General features: G+C 56.5%; 2 protein-coding genes across 7 annotated transcripts in view; one reads left to right on the top strand and one right to left on the bottom strand.

Moving 5' to 3' along the window:
* LIG1 (DNA ligase 1) overlaps positions 1-1,338 on the bottom strand; it is a 36,187-nt gene extending 34,849 nt beyond the window's left edge. For 2 of the 4 annotated variants that reach the window (XM_059665959.1, XM_059665960.1), the window contains exon 1: positions 928-1,338. In XM_059665959.1, the coding sequence (XP_059521942.1) occupies positions 928-1,330 (403 nt within the window). In that variant the 5' untranslated portion in view covers positions 1,331-1,338. Of the gene's footprint in view, positions 1-845; positions 870-927 lie in introns of those variants that run through there. The other 2 variants (XM_059665958.1, XM_059665961.1) reach the window with 2 other exon arrangements.
* ZSWIM9 (zinc finger SWIM-type containing 9) lies at positions 1,257-14,904 on the top strand. 3 transcript variants are annotated; one of them, XM_059665966.1, is made up of 4 exons: positions 1,257-1,389; positions 2,426-2,710; positions 4,978-5,290; positions 11,765-14,904. In XM_059665966.1, the coding sequence occupies exons 2-4, from the start codon at positions 2,436-2,438 to the stop codon at positions 13,892-13,894; spliced, it is 2,718 nt and encodes a 905-aa protein (XP_059521949.1). In that variant the 5' UTR covers positions 1,257-1,389; positions 2,426-2,435; the 3' UTR covers positions 13,895-14,904. The 3 variants fall into 3 exon arrangements, with proteins under 3 accessions (XP_059521949.1, XP_059521950.1, XP_059521948.1); XM_059665967.1 differs by having other exon boundaries at positions 1,269-1,393; XM_059665965.1 differs by lacking the exon at positions 1,257-1,389 and having other exon boundaries at positions 2,053-2,710.
* Positions 14,905-18,879: the final 3,975 nt, after the last annotated feature.

The raw sequence follows: 18,879 nt of genomic DNA, 5'->3' as shown, positions 1-18,879 counted from the left end.
AGTGCCAGTCATATTCTCATACGCCTGCAGCTGCTGACCCTTCCCCAGGTGCAGCCCCTAGGAGTCGCCTCGCCCAGCGGTGGCCCCCGTTTCCTGGAAATACTTCCATACCCAGATGTCCTCCCCACAGACAGCAAGTCCTCATTCCTCACCGGCATGTACCCCACTCCCTGTGGCCCCATCCCCCCAAACCTCCTTAGGGCCCCACCCCTTCCCAGACCCAGGCCTCCTCCTCCCTGTCCAGCCTTCAAAGCCCTCCCCTTGGCCCCGCCCCCTCACAGGTAACCGAGGCCAGACCACTCCCCGTGCCAAGACCAAGGCCTCACCGCTGACCTCTCCCTGGCCCGCCCCTGACAGCTGGCCCCGCCTCCAACTTTTCCCGGCCCCCCTTTACCATCCCCTCACTATGGAACTTTTTCCTTTTCCCCCAGATGGCCCCGCCCCCAGGTGGCCCCGCCCCCCCTGTGACCCCGCCTCCTTGGTGGTCCCGCCCCGGGTGGCCCCGCCTCCCCTGTGACCCCGCCTCCTTGGTGGTCCCGCCCCGGGTGGCCCCGCCTCCTTGGTGGCCCCGCCCCGGGTGGTACCGCCTCCCTGTGACCCCGCCTCCTTGGTGGCCCCGCCTCCCGGGTGGCCCCGCCCCCCAGGTGGCCCGCATCCCCCGGCCCCTCCAATTTTCGGCGCCCCAGTCCACGTAGCCACTTCCTGACTGCGCCCCCATCCAGGTGGCCGGTCCCTCCAAACCTCGCACGAAACCCTCTTCGTCCAAGTGGCTCCAGCCGCGCGTCTACCTCCCACCCGGCCCTCTCCCTCCGGCGGACGCGCTGCCGGCGCTCTCCTCTCCTCACCGCGCTCCCGGCCGCTGGAGCCGGCAGTCCCCGCAAAGCCGCGGGCCCCGGGCGCCCCTCAGTCCCCGCGAGCGCGCCCCACTTGCCTCGCGCTGGCCCCGCGCGCCGCAGCACTGGGCGTCACACCGGGAACCCCCGAATACTCGACTGCGCTCCCAAATTCGCGCCACGGAATTCGCGCGCAGACCTGGGCGGCCGGGGGTGGGGCCGGGATAAGGGGCGGGGCCAGGGGGACGTCCGCGCCGCCGCCGCTCGGTGGATGCTGGGAGTTGTAGTCTCCAGGGCGGGAGGCTGTTAGGGGAGGGGTGAAGAGGGGCGAGCCCTCCCGCAGAGCACGCTGGGAGAAGGCCCGCGCCTTTCCTCGGACGGGACCGGCGGGTGTGCCTGCGGGTCCCCGGAGTGACCGACGGGGAAAGAGGGAGACTTGGGAAAAAGCCGCTGCGCGAGGCACGGCGGGAAGAGAGGCCGGAGGCCGCGCGGGGCATCCCGGGAGCAAGGGCCTTGGCGCGGGGCATTGTGGGAGGTGGACGCCGCTCCGGGGCGGGTAGGTGAGTGGGGAGGGGCGGGAAGGGTGCACATCTGGGGGAGGGAGGAGGTACCACTGGGTGGGACAGCGGGCGGCGGCGGGCGGAGCGGGGAGGGGCTGCGGGGGGCGGGGGTCGCGCAGCTGGACGCTGGAGCATCGGAGTGATGGAGCGCATCGGGACCAGGGGCCATGTCTCGGACCATCACGCACCCCTGGAGGATGATACCTGTAGATGAAAGGAGGCGGCCCCAGCGGGACGGGGGTGGGGGTGGGGGTGGGGGGAGCGCGACTGGGCAGGAGGGGGACACAGACGAATACTAGTGACACTTCTGAGGTTGGCCACAGGGAGTGGGGTACACGCCCGTGAGGAGTGAGGACTTGCTGTCTGTGGGGAGGACGTCTGGACGTGCAAGTATTTCCAGGCAACAGGGGCCACCGCTGGGCGAGGCGACTCATAGCGGCCGCGCCTGGGGAAGGGCCAGCAGCTGCAGGTGTATGAGAATATGACCCGGGGCAGGGGTCCGCGGCGGGATGTGAGAGCACATCTGGAGGTGGGAGCACATCTGGAGGTGGGACACCTTTGCAGGGGTGTGGCCCAGCTTACAGCCACGCGGAGACACGGGAGGGGAGAGTTCCATGCGAATGGGGGCACTGCCACATGTAGGAGCACATGGGGGGGGGTCTTAGCTGGAAGTTGGGAACCTGCTTGAGGAAGTGTCCGCCACCGAGCTTAAGAGTCCTATTCTGGGCGAGGGACCCTGACTGCACCTGGGGTCCCGTCTATGCAGGAGGGAACCAGAGCTGGCACGAGGGGTCAGGATGACAGGCTCCAGCCGTCCGTGGATAGTGTAGGAGGTGGGAGGAGGCCAAGGATGGGGTGGAGGTTATTTCTAGAGATGAATGGGGTTGTATCCCCCCCACCCCCCACCTGCATTGAGGCACCAGCACGGAAGAGGCAGGTCTAAAGTGCAGGGAGTAGGATGCCTCCGATGGGGGTGGGTCGATGGGGGTGGGTCGGCGGCCTTAGGCACACGTCCTCCCACCTTTGCCTCAGGTGCCCCAGGATGGAGCGCCCACGGGGCCTGGCGGTGGGGCAGGAGGCGCAGGAGGAGCAGGAGCTGCTGGAACGGGCCTTCTTCTCCTGGGCTGAGTTCAGCCGCTTCTTCGACGCCTGGTGCCAGCAGCGGCTGGCGCTCTTCTTCATCCAGAGCTCCATGCACCTGACCCGCTGCCACTGGGCCAGGCTGCCCCCCCTGTACACGCTCATCGACGTGCTCAAGTACAGCTACGTGCGGCTGGTGTGCAAGGATGTGCGTGCTCCCAGCCGGCCCGCCATGGGGTAAGTGAGCTCAGCCGCCACCCTGCTGCGTGCTAGAGGGGGAGGGAAGCAAGGGGGAGAGGCAGCACAGAGCCCCACACCCAGAGATTGGGAGAGAGAGATGCCAACTAAAACAGCTAAATATACCTTGTTAGAGAGGCTGAGAGGGTCGAGAAGGGAAGCTTGCAGAGAGAGAGAGAGAGAGAGAGAGAGAGAGAGAGAGAGAGAGAGAGAGAGATGGAGGGACAAAGTCACGCACAGTGAGAGACGGGACGGGCTCTACATACAGACCTTATGATAGATACCCAAGAGACAGAAGAAGAAAAAAAGACTCAACAAATTCCGGAAACGTGGAGACTTGGAGCCAGAGATACCAGACAGAGCCAGAAAAACAGGTGAAAGCCAGGTTTTGTGCTCATACAAGGAGATCAGAGACAGAGCTGCAGAAAAAACCATAGGACAGAGAAAAGAATCCATGCATTCAGTAAATACAGGGCCAGGCCCCGGGCTGGGGGCTGGGATATTTCATGGCAGGGGGGGGGGGGGGAGGTGGTTATTTGAGCAAGATGGACCAATTCCCTGCCCGTCTGGAACTTCAGACTGAGCAGGAAGATGGACGTTGTATGAACAAACCCACTTGTAACTCCCTCCAACTATCATGCTAGGGCAGGGCAAGGGGGAAACCCAAGAGAGCTAAGAAACACGCCCAGGCCCTAACTGGTTTGGCTCAGTGCTAGAGCGTCAGCCTGTGGTCTGAAGGGTCCCAGGTTCGATTCCGGTCAAGGGCACATGCCTGGGTTGTGGGCTTGATCCCCAGTAGGGGACCTGCAAGAGGCAGCCACTCAATGATTCTCTCTCATCATTGATATTTCTATCTCTCTTTCCTCCCTGAAATCAATAAAGATACATTTTAAAGAGAGAGAGAGAGAGAGAGAGAGAGAGAGAGAGAGAGAGAGAAACACGCCCAGATGGCAAAGAGTATCTCAATTGGCCCCAATTTTAAACTGGGAACGTTCCCCATAGAAGCTTAGTTTCTGGCTCCGTATGAAGCACAGAGAGAGGCGGAGCCCACGTTCCCGCGTGGCAGACGCCACCCCAGTTAGATGGGCATCGGCACTCAGGTTTGCCCCAGACCCCACCACTCCCTGCTGCTCATGCTTGGCACTGCCGCTTCCTTGCTTTGCCTGCCTGGCCCCGTAGGTGCATGAGTTTGAGACCCCAGTTGAGGAGCCACGGACAAGAGTAGAGTCCCTAGAACACAGACTCCGGCTGCTTGAGCTAGGCGCCCCAGGATGGGGTCTCTATGCAGATGGAGCCCCAGGCGGGATACACCCCCACTCATCTCTAGAAATAAACCTTCACCCCATCTTCAGCCTCCTCCCACTTCTGGGTGTGTGTCTTGGGCAACAGACTTCACATGCCCAGGCCTCGGTTTCCTCATCTGTGAAATGGGGCTATCACCGTACCTACCGCGTGGGGCTGTTGGGAGGTTCCCGTGACACCATGCGCAGGAACTCGGGGGGGCTGGGTAAACGATAGCTGTTACAGGAGGCATGGAGAGCGCAGACTTCTGGGTGCAGACCATGGCTCTGCTGCTGATTAGCGGATGGCATTGAGGCTGCGACTCACCTTTTCTGGGCGTCAGTTTCCTCCCTCGGAAAATGGGAGAAGTGACTTGCCCGAAGTCGGGCACCCGGCGTACGTATGCCTAAGGCCCTCTACTGTACCCTATGCTTGAAACCATTCTTACTTTTTTAAAATATATTTTAGCCCTAACCGGTTTGGCTCAGTGGATAGAGCGTCGGCCTGCGGACTGAAGGGTCCCAGGTTCGATTCCGGTCAAGGGCATGTACCTTGGTTGCAGGCACATCCCCAGTAGGAGGTGTGCAGGAGGCAGCTGATCGATGTTTCTAACTCTCTATCCCTCTCCCTTCCTCTCTGTAAAAAATCAATAAAATATATTTTATTTTATTTTATTTTAAATATATTTTATTGATTTTTTACAGAGAGGAAGGGAGAGGGATAGAGAGTTAGAAACATCGATGAGAGAGAAACATCAATCAGCTGCCTCCTGCACACTCCCTACTGGGGCTGTGCCCACAACCCAGGTACATGCCCTTGACCAGAATCGAACCCGGGACCTTTCAGTCCGCAGGCTGACGCTCTATCCACTGAGCCACACCGGTCAGGGCCCATTCTTACTTTTTAAAAATAACGATGAGAAGGAGAGAGAGGGAAGCAGAGGGCAGAGGGTGACGTGCGGGCGGCGGCCGTGTGTCCCTCCGCAGGCACCACGAGGCGGGCTGCCCGGCCTTCATCATCGTCAAGCTGAGCCCCCTGCGGGACCGCCTGGTGGTGACGGAGTGCCGGCTGACCCACTCGCACCCGGCCTGCCCCATCGAGTTCGCCTACTACTTCCGCCCGGGCCGCCTGCTGGCCAACACCTGCCTGCCGGTGCGCACCACCAACAAGATCTCCAAGCAGTTTCTGGTCCTGGCCGACGTGCACCGCCTGCTCTCCTACTGCAAGGACCGCGACCACAGCGTCATCGACGCCCTGCGCGTGCTCCAGGGGCTCTTCCACAAGGACCCTGAGGCCAAGGTGGGGTCTCGGGAGAGGCAGGTGCGGGGGGGGGGGGGGGATGCATTCATTCACCCTCACACTCATCCATTCACTCCTTCATTCATTCATTCATTCATTCATTCATTCCTTTGCCCATTCATTCAATAACTACTTCTGGGGGCATTGGGGGTGCAGCAGCGGAGAAGACGCACGTGGTCCCTGCCCTCAGAGACGCCCTCTAGTGCAGCGCCAGCACCACCCAGTCCAACTTCCTGCCCTGATGGAAACGGCCTCTGCCCGGCAGGGAAGCCCTGGCTACGGTTAGCTATGGAGCCCTTGAACATGGCCAGTGGGACCGAGGAACTGGGATTTAGATTTTATTTCATTATAACTACCTGCAATGCAGATGGCCGCTGATGGCTGCTGGCCATCACTCGCAGAAGTGACTGCGAACACCAGCTCGCAGTCAGAGGGGGAGAAACCAATGCTAGACACACGCATCCAAATATGACATCAGGTCAGTAGGGGTGGGTGCTAGGAAGAGGAGGATTCAGGTGATGGGAGGCACTATTTTAAAAATAGTGGATGGGCCCTGGCTGGTCTGGCTCAGTGGATAGAGCGTCAGCCTGCGGACTGAAGGGTCCCGGGCTCGATTCCGGTCAAGGGCACATGCCTGGGTTGCGGGGCCTGGGTTGCGGGCTCGATCCCCATGAGGGGACTTGCGGGAGGCAGCCAATCCATGATTCTCTCTCATCATTGATGTTTCTGTCTCCCATTCCCTTCCTCTCTGAAATCAATAAAGATATATTTTTTTAAAAAGTTAATTAAAGCCCTGGCCGGTTTGGCTCAGCGGATAGAGCATCAGCCTGCGGACTCAAGGGTCCCAGGTTCGATTCCAGTCAAGCGCATGTACCTTGGTTGCGGGCACATCCCCAGTGGGGAGTGTGCAGGAGGCAGCTGATCGATGTTTCTCTCTCATCGATGTTTCTAGCTCTCTATCCCTCTCCCTTCCTCTCTGTGGAGGATCAGTGGAATATATTAAAAAAAAAAAAGTTAATTAAAAATAAATAAATAAATAAAATAGTGGGTGGAAAGTGCTGAGTGGGGTGGCCTCTGGTGTCCACTCTCGTGGAACCCCCTTTCTGTGATGGATTCCCCCCAGCGCCCTGACCTGTGTGTCTGAGACGACACCCACACCCACATTTGTAAAAGTGAACCACACGTACAGGAAATGCATGAACGATAAATACACAGTGTGCCGCCTGTTCACGAAGTGAAAACACCCTGTACCCAGCACCCAGATCAGGCATTAGATGGGAGGGTGCTGAGTTTTGTTTTTAATTTTATTTTTTTTTAATATATTTTTATTGATTTCAGAGAGGAAGGGAGAGGGAGAGAGAGAAACATCCATGATGAGAGAGAATCATGGATCGGCTGCCGCCTGCACACCCCCCACTGGGGATGGAGCCCACAACCCAGGCATGTGCCCTTGACCGGAATCGAACCCAGGACCCTTCAGGCCGATGCTCTATCCACTGAGCCACACCAGCTAGGGCGGGTGCTGAGTTTTATCACGAGGGAAGCGAGTTCCAGGCAGAGGGACCGGCCAATCACAGGGTCAGAGGCAGGAGCAAGCTCTTGTGCTGGAGGGACAGCGAGAATGCTGGGCCTCCGAGGAACCTCTCCGCTGCTTTGACCCAACTTCAGGGCTGGGGTGGGCATGACGGGAAGCCAGGAAGGAAGGAGGGAAGGAAAGAAAACTGGCCTGTGCCCCTGGCTGTGCCTTTCTTCCATGCACGGAGAAAAGATAGGCCTGAGCCTGCAGGGCAGATGGAGCGCTGTGGCCCGATTCTGGAGGTATCACAGAGCCATAAGAACACCCTGGCGGTGGCGCCGGTACAGGAAGATGGGGACCATCACACACACCTACCATATCTGTCAGGAAGGGCTGCTAAGGCTTCTAGTCGCGCTCTGTGGGCCAGAGCAAGTCACCTGACCTGCCTAAGTGCAGGAGGGCAGAGAGGCTCTGGCCTGCCAAGCAAGTGACAGCCACAGGCTTGTCGAGGGCCGTTTCCCTGAGCCCTGTCTGCATCTGGGCACTTTCTCCTGCTCTGTAGTCACACAGAAATGTTCTCTGTGTGTGTAGCCTCTTTTTTTTTTTTTTAAATGTATTTTGTTGATTTTTTAAAGAGAGGAAAGGAGAGGGATAGAGGATTAGAAACATCGATGAGAGGGATGTGCCCGCAACCAAGGCACATGCCCTTGACTGGAATCGAACCTGGGGCCCTTCAGTCCGCAGGCCGACGCTCTATCCGCTGAGCCAAACCGGTTAGGGCACTTCTTTATTTTTTAAATATATTTTTATTGATTTCAGAGAAGAAGGGAGAAAGAGAGATAGAAACATCCATGAAGAGAGAGAATCATTGATATGCTGCCTCCTGCACGCCCCCTACTGGGGATCGAGACCTCAACCCGGGCATGTGCCCTTGATCGGAATTGAACCCAGGACCCTTCAATCTGCAGGCCGACGCTCTATCCACTGAGCCAAACCGGCCAGGGCTACATGTAGCCTCTTTTCACATCATACCAGCCAACACCAGATTGAAACTTCTGCTGACATAAATCATAAAGTAATAGCATAAAGACGGATAGCGGTTGAGAAACTTATAGTGGTGGTGTAACTAATTCAGTGGTGAGCGTACTTGGCTTTTTCATAAGATGTACCGCCTTCCAATACTATTTAAGATGCTGAATGTATGGTTTCAGGCTTAGGAAAGCAAGTGCCTTGTTCTCTTTGGATTCTGCTAGGCTTTTTTTATTTCTTGAGGTTGTTTTTCCCCTCAAAAGCTGAGAGCTATGCGGTGCTTTTCAACGGTCTTGTAGAAGGAGATCGGGTCATGGCAGAGTCTGTGGAGAGATCGGTGCTTAGATTTCACCTCTAGTGTGATGATGCCCTGGCCGGTTTAGCTCAGTGGATAGAGCATCGGCCTGCGGACCCAAGGGTCCCGGGTTCGATTCCAGTCAAGGGCACGTACCCTGGTTGCTGGCCCCTCCGTGGCTCGAGCAAGCCCTGGTCGGGGCTCATGCAGGGGCAACCAATCTATGTGCATCTCTCACATCGATATTTCTCTCTGTCTTACCCTCTCTTTTCCCTCTCTCTAAAAATCAATGGAAAAATATCCTCAGGTGAGGATTAAAAAAAAATGGTGTGGTGCCAGGTCCTGAGCAAGGCTTTTAAGTTGGGGAAGGGTGATCTGATAGGAGTTTTGTCTTGTTTTGTTTTAATATATTTTATTGATTTTATACAGAGAGGAAGGGAGAGGGATAATTAGAAACATCGATGACAGAGAAACATCGATCAGCTGCCTCCTGCACACCCCCTACTGGGGATGTGCCCACAACCGAGGTACATGCCCTTGACCGGAATCGAACCTGGGACCCTTCAGTCCGCAGGCCGACGCTCTATCCACTGAGCCAAACCGGTTAGGGCCTGATAGGAGTTTTGAAAATGCCCCTCAGGTACCCATGTGGGGAACAGAGGGGTATTTGGATGGAGACAGGCAGCCCAGTGAGGGGGCAACTATAGAACCCAGGTGAGAGATGGTGGTCGCCATAGGGCTCGGGAAAGCGGTCAGATTCTGGACTCATTCTGAAGGTCGCTTCTAAGACTCAGGGATGGATTGCACGCAGAGGGTGGAGAAAGAGGGAAACCAAGAATCAGCCCTGACCGTCTGGGCCTGAGCTATGGAGTGGACGGTGGAGCCCTCGATGGACATGGGGCTGACCAGGGAGAGGCAGGTTGGAAGAGTGAGAGGCAACTTGAGGGCTTTGGGCCACTAGTCTCAAAGGTCACGCAAGCTGTCCTGGCGGCCATGTTGGTGCAGAGGCCGTTGAGTAGGTAGGTCTGGAGCCTGGAGATCCAGAACTGGAGCTGTCAGCTTTGAGGCGATGACCGCTGTGACTGGGTGAGATCCCCTTGCAGAGCCTGGAGCAGGGAGAGAGGAGAGGGCCAGGGCTCTGCGGCACTTAGACGTGGAGCAGGGGAAGAGCCGGCAGAGGAGATACAGTGGGGCCTTGACTTGCGAGTTTAATTCGTGAGACTGAGCTTATTAAGGAGCTCGTTAACTCAAATTACTCTATCAACTCAATGCAAAAAATCGGCCGAGAGACAGCTGGTATCTCAAAAAACTCGTTAGTTGGGACACTCGTAAGTCAAGGTCCCACTGTACCGGGGGGGAGGGGGGGGGAAGGGGGGAGGAGGAACGCCAGGCCTCTTCAGGGTGACCGAAGCCAAGAGCCACCTGTGTTCCCGGAAGGAGGCAGGGCCACCATCTGAAGCTGCTGAGAGCTCGAGGAAGACGGTAGTAATAGCTGGGATTTGATTCCTGCCAGCCGGCCTTCCAAGCTTTGGACACAGATGGTCTCATTTTATCCGCACCAGGACCCTGTTCAACAGGCTTTATTATCTCCATTTTGCAGACAAGGAAACTGAGGCTAAAATGGAAGGGAAGTCACTTGCCCAAGGACTAAGAGGCAAAGCCAGGATTCAAACACTGTGTACCCTGACCTCCACTCCCGACACGTGGGCCCTGGACGTCATTGCACACCCACGCACTGGTGTGCACACACAGGCAGGATGTGTTGAGCCCTCGCTCTGGGCCAGGTGTCTGAAATGCACCAAATCCTTGTGGGGCTCACATCTTAGGCAGGGCAAATGGGCAGTAAGCAAATCAGCCAATAAAGAGGTGACATGCTTCAGGGGGGTCAGTGCCATGGCCAGGAGGGGTGAGAGAGCCAGAGTGTTTGCTCAGTGGGAGAGAGAGAGACCATTACGGGGACGTGGTCTTTACTATATTATATATATATATATATATATATATATATATATATATATATATATGTGACAATCTGACCAGTAGCTATGATGCACACTGACTACCAGGCGGCAGACGCTCAATGCAGAAGCTACCGAGCTGCGGTGACTTGGCAGCTGCGGTTCTCGGGTAACACACCCGGAACCAGAGAGGAGGGAGCCCGATTCCAGGGTGCATCACCTGAGAAACGCCCTCTCGCAATCCAGGACCCTTCAGGGCAGCGGCTCTCAACCTGTGGGTCGCGACCCCTTTGGCGGTCGAACGACCCTTTCACAGGGATTGCCTAAGACAGTGGTTGGCAAACTGCGGCTCGCGAGCCACATGCGGCTCTTTGGCCCCTTGAGTGTGGCTCTTCCACAAAATACCGACTTCTGCGCATGGGCCACAAAGTTTCAATCACACCGTGGTATTTTGTGGAAGAGCCACACTCAAGGGGCCAAAGAGCCGCATGTTTGCCGACCACTGGCCTAAAATCATGCTGCATATCAGATATTTACATTACAATTCATAACAGTAGCAACATTACAGTTATGAAGTAGTAACAAAAATCATGTTATGGTTGGATCACAACATGAGGAACTGTATTTAAAGGACCAGAAAGTTGAGAACCACTGCCTCAGGGGATATCAGAGAGCCGATTTCGGCCCAATCCCTGCAGGACAGACCAAGGAACTCCACTGGTGCACAAATCCGTGCACCGGGCCTCTAGTTACTATATAATTATAGTGAACACAAGTGCTTTGAGAACACTTACTTTTTGAGTGGGTATTGTTGAATAACAGTAATATTATTTGTGCCAGGCAGCACGCTAAATACTTTCATTGATTTCAGCCTTCCCATCACAGAGATGCCCTCATCATCACCATTTCAGGAGGCAGGGCAGTTGCCCGAAGCCACACAGGTTAGGTCTCCAGCATCTCAGCCGGGCAGCAGTCTCGAGAGGCGCTCCCGGATCTGCCTCTCCGAGCACGAGGGAATGAATGTTCGGTTCCCAGAAAGGGGAACTGGGGAAAGGAGGTTAAGGAGGAAACTGAGGCACAGGTTCCGTGACAGGGTTGGAAAGTGGTGAGGCCCAGACTCGAACCTCTGCAGTCTGGCTCCATGGTCTATGGGCTTTACCAGACCAGGGGCTCTCACGCTTGAGCCAGCGTGGGAATCTCCTTCCAGGCTTGTCACGGTAGGTTGCTAGGCCGCGCCCCCAGAGTTTCTGACTTAGCAGGTGGGGGCGGGCTTGAGAATATGCATTTCTGCCCAGATCCTGACAGGTGACGCGGGGGCTGCTGGGCCAGGGCCCACACCTGGAGAACCGCTGCCTTAGGCTGCCTCTCGGCGCATGAAGGGATGGCTGGCTTGTTTTCCGCGGGGGAATCGGAAACTCGGAGGGGCTGTCTAGTGTGCAAACGTCACGCAGCTGTCAGACGGTGGCGCCAGGGTCGCAAACCCAGGCGCTTGGCCGCCAGGGCCCATATTCTTAACCATTGCCCTGCACTGCCTCCTGCCGGTCAAAATCAGAACTGCATGCCCACGCGAAGAATTGGATTTCCCAATCCCCCAGCCGGGCAAGCGGCGGTCGGGGAGCTGGGCGTGGCAAGCCCGGCCGACCCTGACCCCCTTCCCCGCCTCCCCGCCCCGCCCTCAGGTGAAGCTGGTGTTCATGGAGAACCAGGCGGTGGTGGAGACCGTGTTCTTCCTGACGTCGCGCACGCGGGCGCTGCTGCGGCGCTTCCCGCGCCTGCTCCTGGTGGACCGGCTGCCGGGACTGCAGGGCGCCCTGGACCTGCTGGCGGTGCTGTGCGTGGACGGCGCGGGGCGCGCCCGCCAGGCCGCCTGCTGCGTGGCGCGCCCGGGCACCCCGAGCCTGCTGCGCTTCGCGCTGGCCTCGCTGCTGCAGAGCGTGCCGGACGTGAAGGGCCGCGTGCGCTGCCTGACGGCGGGGCCCGAGGTGACCGCGCAGCTGCCCGCCGTGCGCCAGCTGCTGCCGGGCGCGCGCGTGCAGATCTGCCGCGCGCAGGGCCTGGAGACGCTGTTCAGCAAGGCGCAGGAGCTGGGCGGCGCCGGCCGCGAGGACCCCGGCCTGTGGCCCCGCCTGTGCCGCCTGGTGGGCGCCCCGTCGCCGGCCGCCTACGCCGAAGCGCTGGTGGAGCTGCGCGCCCACGGACCCGCCGCCTTCGTCGACTATTTCGAGCGCAACTGGGCGTCCCGCCGCGACATGTGGGTGCGCTTCCGCGCCTTCGAGGCGGCCCGCGATCTGGACGCGTGCGCCCTGGTGCGCAGCCACCGCCGGCGCCTGCTGCGCCGTCTCAGCCCCTCGCGCAGCATGGCGCAGTGCCTCCGCGACCTGGTGGCCATGCAGTGGGCCGACGCGTCCGGAGAGGTGGCGCTCGACGGCGGGGGGCCTTGGCTGGAGGGCGAGCGGTGGAGGGGAGCGCAGGTCGAGAATGAGAGGGCCAAGGGCCGGGAGAACGGAGACTGGGGAGGGGCCCCCCCTGAAGGGAGTCTTTGGAGAGGCGCCCCGTTAGAGGAGTGGGCCAAGGAACTGGAGACCAGAGACCGGCGCGAGGCTCAGTCCGAAAGGGAGAAGGAGCGAGGCGTGCAAGTCCGGTACTGGAGAGGGGTGCAGCTGGAGAACCAGAAGGTGAGGGGACTCGAGGGGAGCGTCTGGAGAAGGTCCCAGCTGGAGAGCGAGCACAGAGGCTGGAAGGGGGCCCAGCTGGAGGGTGAGCAGGACTGGGGGCTGGAAGGGTATGTCTGGAGGGGGGCCCCCGCGGAGGACCAGGGGCTGAGGAGCTTGGAAGGGTACGCCTGGAGGATGGCGCAGTTGGAGGACCGACGGATTCGACTTCTGCAGACTGCGGACGGGAGGAGCCAGTTGGATTGCGCCAGGGCCAGGGGCCTGGAGGGAGGCAGCAGCCGCAGGGGCGCGCAGGTGCCTGATGCAAAGGTCTCTGGACTGAAACCCAGAGACCAGAAGGGGCTCCGGGTGGAAGCGGAGAAGGGAGGGAGGGTGGAGGTCAGGCACTGGAGGGGGGTCCATTTGGAGAAGCCCCCGGAGCCGGTCCCTGAGAACAGAGACCAAAGGGCGCCCCACTGGGGACAGGAGAGGAGAGGGCCGGAAGTTAGAGAAGAGAGAGGAGTGAGGTCGGGGGTCAAAAGGAGAAGGGACCTGGAGGACGTGGTTCTGGTCCAGCTAGGGGACACGAGGGTGACAGGCCTGGAGGATGGAGAGGGAGGGGGGGCTCGGTCTGGGGGTCCCCAGAACCGGGGAGGGCAAGGAAGGGAGTGTCTGGACGCAGGAGGGAGGTGTCTAGGGCTGGGGAATGGAGTCGCGGGCGGCACCCCCACGGGAACTGTGTTTGAGGGTGATCCTGAATGGCCAGGGGACAGACTCCAGGAAGGAAGTGAAGGAGAAGGCCCCAGGGAACCAAAGAGACCTCGCTGCCCTTCAGGAGAGAAGGAGGTGGACTGGGAGCCGCTGGCCAAGTTCCGAGCGGCCTGCGGGCCGGAGCTGGCGGACCTGGTGGCGGAGGAGCTGTCCTTTGCCAGGCAGCACGGGACCCGGGGTTTCCACGTGACTGGAGCTGGCTTTGCCCTGAAGGACGGCACCTCCGACTTCTTCCTGGACGGCGCCCTGACGCGCTGCAGCTGCTCCATCCACGCTGCCCGGCATCTGCCCTGCCGCCACCTCTTCGCGGCGCGCCTCCTCACGGGCGCAGCCTTATTCCACGTGGACCTGCTCAGGGACTGCTGGGGGAGAGCCCCAGAGTCCTGACCCTCAGCCCCTGCCCGCCACCCTCCCTGCGAGGGCCGGAGGGCATCCTTTTATCCCAAAGATAACAAGGCCGAGGCCAAGGAGGCCACCCCAGCCCCTCTGGCCACCTCCTGGGTCCGCGGGAACGTGGTCAGTGCTCTCCAAGGTCCTGGAGCCACCGGTGAGGAAGGCAGTGGCCAGGGTGGATTCTGAGGGAATACAGGTATAGACAGGGTCAGGCGGGGGCAGAAGGAAGAAAGGACAACCGAGGGAGGGGAGGACGCCAGGCTCCGGGGACAGCCTGGCAGGAGCAGACTGGGCAAGTCCACGCAGCGCAGCAGGAGACGGGCAAAGCAAGGAAGAAAGAGGACAGATGGAGGAGCGGTAAGGGAAGAAAAGACAACAAGGAGATAGAAATGGGGGAGAGAGCGCAAGAAAGGAGGCGGAAATGGAGAAGAAACAGGAAGGAGCAGAGAGAGGCAGGAGGAGGGGAAGGGAAGGGGAGACAAGGTGAAGGAGAGGGAAGAGCACAGGGAGACCCAACACAGGAAAAGTGTGGGAGAGAAGACAAGAGCGGGGTGATTTGAGTTCTTTCCCCAAGGACTGGAGGCTTGGATCCCTTCACCTTCTGGTTGGTCATTCCCAGAAGCCGGAACAAGAGGGAGCACAGAGGGTCTCTGTGGGATGGCCCGGGGGCCTCCAGTGGGGGAGGGGAGCCATCGGGGCTATTGTGCTTCAAGATTGGAATAAAACAGCATTATTTTGGTTTCCACGCTGAGTTCTTGACTTCTGGGGGAGGGTCGGAGGCCCGGCCTGGAGGGAAATTGAGGTGGTCCAGCATTCCTTCATTCTTTCAGTGGGCCTGTGGGGGACAGGTGGAGCCAGGGGGCCAAAATGAATCCCTCTCACGGCAGCTTAGGCTTCCTGTACCTCTACCTGCTCCACCTGCTCAGCTCAATCCCTTCAGGCCTCTCCTCAGTGTCACCTCCTAAGGTCACCTCCATCCCTGAACAGTTCATCTAAGGAGCGAGTCACCCCCAAAAATAAGTAAATAAAATAAATTTAAAAAATAAAGCCACTCCATTCTTTCTCAACATTATATATATGTGTGTGTGTGTGTGTGTGTGTGTATACATATATATATACACATATATGTGTGTGTATATATATATGTACACACACACACACACACACATATATCTATACACTAGAGGCCCGGTGCACAAAGATTTGTGCACTCGGAAGGGGGGGATCCCTCAGCCTGGCCTGTGCCCTCTCAAAGTCTCCCTGGGTCACAGGACAGGGGCCCGGATCCTGCGGGCAGCATCTGGCGCTGCCTGCCCCGCCTCCCCTGTCCCAATCTGGGGCCCAGACCCCGTGGACGGCGTCTCGCACTGCCCGCCCCACCTGTAGTATGCAAATTTAACTGCCATCTTTGTTGGGTTAATTTGCATGCTCTTCTGATTGGCTAATGGGCATAGCAAAGGTATGGTCAATTAGCATCTTTGTCTTTTATTAGTGTAGATGTGTGTGTGTGTGTGTGTGTGTGTGTATACATACATACACACATACATACTAGAGGCCCAATGCACGAAATTCGTGCAAGAGTAGGCCTTCCTCCGGCTGCTGGCACCCGGGACCCGGGCTTCCCTCGCAGCCTCAGCTTCTTCCGGAAGGTCATACGGAAGGACGTCCTATCTAATCAGCATATTACGCTTCTATTATTATAGATACGTTTTTATTGATTTCAGAGAGGGAGAGAGAGAAATATCAGTGATGAGAGAGAATTATTGATCGGCTGCCTCCTGCATGCTCACCACTGGGGATCAAGCCCACAACCCAGGCATGTGCCCTGACCGGGAATAGAACTGTGAGCTTCTGGTTCATGGATCAACACTCAACCACTGAGCCACAGGGGCCAGTCTCAACATTATTCTTTACAACCTTAGCACTTCCTGAGATTATACCATGTCGCTATTGGCCAGTTTAGCAGTGCATAAGCATGCAGAGGCCAAAGCCAAACTATCTCAGTCAAATCCCAGCTCTGGTACTTACTTGCTATGTGACATGTGGTTGCTTATTCTGTCTTCGTTACAGTTTGGGGATAATAATAGTACGCGTCTGAGGATAGATGAATGAGTGTGTGTACCAGTGTTCCTGCCTTCCGCTTCCCCAAAAGGCTCTCAATTACTTATTAACATGCCCTGTTTTCCAATGATCTGTGTTCCCCATTTTTAATAGTCAATCTGCCCCCACCAAAATATAAGCTCTATGTTGTTTTCCAGCATCTCCCCAAGTCAGCACTGGGTTAGAAAGATGAAAGTCTATACATGGCAGGCTGGCTAGTAGAGCTAGCGCTTCCTCGTGCTTCATATTGCTATGGTGACAACGGAGCCTGCCAGGAGATTCCCTTTCAATAAACCCCAGCCCATTGGCGACGTGTACCTGAAAACTACAACTCCCAGCAGGCTAAGCGCCACCAGCACCTTCCAAGCTGTGCGCCTGCGCAGTACAATCAGCTGTCCCCTGGCTCTTGAGTACTTGTGGGGGCGCTAAGGCTGGGGACCGGGACAGAGGAACGTGAATCCTTTGCTCGCCGAGCATTGCAGGGCCCCTCGACTCAACCGGTGGGTGGGGTCTGGTTCAAGGGCCGCATGAGGGGAGCAGAGGGGACCGCTCCGGTCTCCATGGTGACGGGCCGGGCTCGGAACCAAAGAGGATTAAGGCAGGAGGATGGAGGGGAAGCCAAAGGTGGACGTTGCCATGGTAACCTTAGAGCCAAAGGAGGCCGGGTGGGAGCAAAGGAATTAGTCAGCGGTTCTCAACCTGTGGGTCGCGACCCCTTTGGGGGTCGAACAACCCTTTCACAGGGGTCGCCTAAGACCATCAGAAAACACAGATAGAATTACATACTGTTTTTGTGATTACTCACTATGCTTTAATTATGTTCAGTTTGTAACAATGAAAATACATCCTGCAGATCAGATATTTACATGACGATTCATAACAGTAGCAACATTACAGTGATGAAGTAGCAACGAAAATGATTTTATGGTTGGGGGTCACAACCACATGAGGAGCTGTATTAAAGGGTCGCGGCATTAGGAAGGTTGAGAACCGCTGGGATTAGTGATAACAGGAGAGGCATCAGAATAATGGGAAAATAAGCGCCTCGGAGAGTGTAGTATTTATTTATTTTATTTATTTTTTTTTAATATTTCTTTTTTTTAAAAAAATATATTTTATTGATTTTTTACAGAGGAAGGGAGAGAGATAGAGAGTTAGAAACATCGATTAGCTGCCTCCTGCACATCTCCTACTGGGGATGTGCCCGCAACCCAGGTACATGCCCTTGACCGGAATCGAACCTGGGACCTTTCAGTACGCAAGCCGACGCTTTATCCACTGAGCCAAACCGGTTTTGGCAATATTTCTTTATTGATTTCAGAGAGGAAGGGAGAACGAGAGAGAAATAGAAACATCAATGATGAGAGAGAACCATTGATCGGCTGCCTCCTGCACACCCCCAACTGGGGATCGAGCCCGCAACCCAAGCATGTGCCCTTGGCCAGAATCGAACCTGGGACCTCGAACCTGAGACCCCTCAGTCCGCAGGCCGACACTCTGTCCACTAAACCAAGCCAGCCAGGACTGTAGTATTTCTTTTAGAAACGTCTCCCGATCTATAATTAATCTTGTTCATTGATCATGTGCCTTGTCATTGTCCATCTTCTCCACTAGGGGGAGGCCTTGCTCCATTCACCATGGAAATTGCAGAGCCCAGAACTGTGCCTGGCACAGAGGAAAGGAACGCTCCATGAATGATGTTGATTAAATGAATGGAGGCTATTCAGAATAAAGGAGCAGTGATATTTTAGGGGGTAAAGAGAAAGAGACATATGGGAGGTGAAGGGACATAGGAGAGGATTTGATAACCAGGAATTTGGGGTGATAAAGGAGGAATTGGGGCACAAGGAGGCAAGGAGGACATTAGCAAATGGATGGGGAGGTGGCTGAGGAGGACTTGGGATGTTCTATAGAATTCACTGTTATCTGTAGGATTATTAAAGTGCCAGTGCCTCAGTCTCCTCATCTGTAAAATGGGAACAATGATAGTCATCTCACAAGTTTGCGGATCATCTGAGGTAACACATGGAATCTGTCATCATCAAAGTAATTACTAAAGCCCTCACCGGTTTGGCTCTGGGGATAGAGTGTCGGCCTGCGGACTCAAGGGTCCCGGGTTCGATTCCGGTCAGGGGCATGTACCTTGGTTGCGGGCACATCCCCAGTAGGGGGTGTGCAGGAGGCAGCTGATCAATGTTTCTCTCTCATTGATGTTTCTAACTCTCCATCTTCCTTCCTCTCTGTAAAAGAATCAATAATATATATATATATATATATATATATTTTTTTTTTTTAAAAGAAAATGTAGCATTTTGACGAGCAGTGTTGGTAAGGGGAGAGGCTATGCATGTGTGAGGGTAGGGAGTAGAACTGAAACCAGCCTAAGCAAGCCTCCAGTTCTTTTGCCTGCTGCCATGAAGCCAAACATACCACACAGGTGCAGATGGAAGGGAAGTGGTTTATTCGGGTGCCGAAAACCTGAGAGGATGGCAGGCTCCCGCCTCAGCAGCCATCTCAACATCTCAGGATAGGCCAAGGGCGTTCATAAGGGAATCGTGGGAAGAGGGGAACGAAGGAATAGTGGTGACGAGCAGTTTCCCGTTTCAGCTCTCCGGTGGTTTTGATATTCTCTTTCCTGTGTGTCAGTGTCTGGCGCTTTCTTCTCTCTGTGGGTTTCCTTGCTGATGCCTGGGGACAGGATGTTGCAGGCCTTGTCTGGGCTGGCATCTGCTATACTCCTGTGGCTGAGGCTGACCAAACGGAGAACTGAAACTGCCCCTGCCTGTAACGTGCTTAGCTACGGAACGATGACTATTTTAGACTCTAAGTTTTGTCAGGATATTCTTATTTTTAATTCTTGGTAGTTAATGAAATGTGTT

The sequence above is a fragment of the Myotis daubentonii genome, chromosome 15 (genome assembly GCF_963259705.1).
Source record: "Myotis daubentonii chromosome 15, mMyoDau2.1, whole genome shotgun sequence".
Classification (NCBI taxonomy): domain Eukaryota; kingdom Metazoa; phylum Chordata; class Mammalia; order Chiroptera; family Vespertilionidae; genus Myotis; species Myotis daubentonii.
Note: the sequence above shows the minus strand (reverse complement) of the source record. Positions and strands in the feature narration are given on the sequence as shown.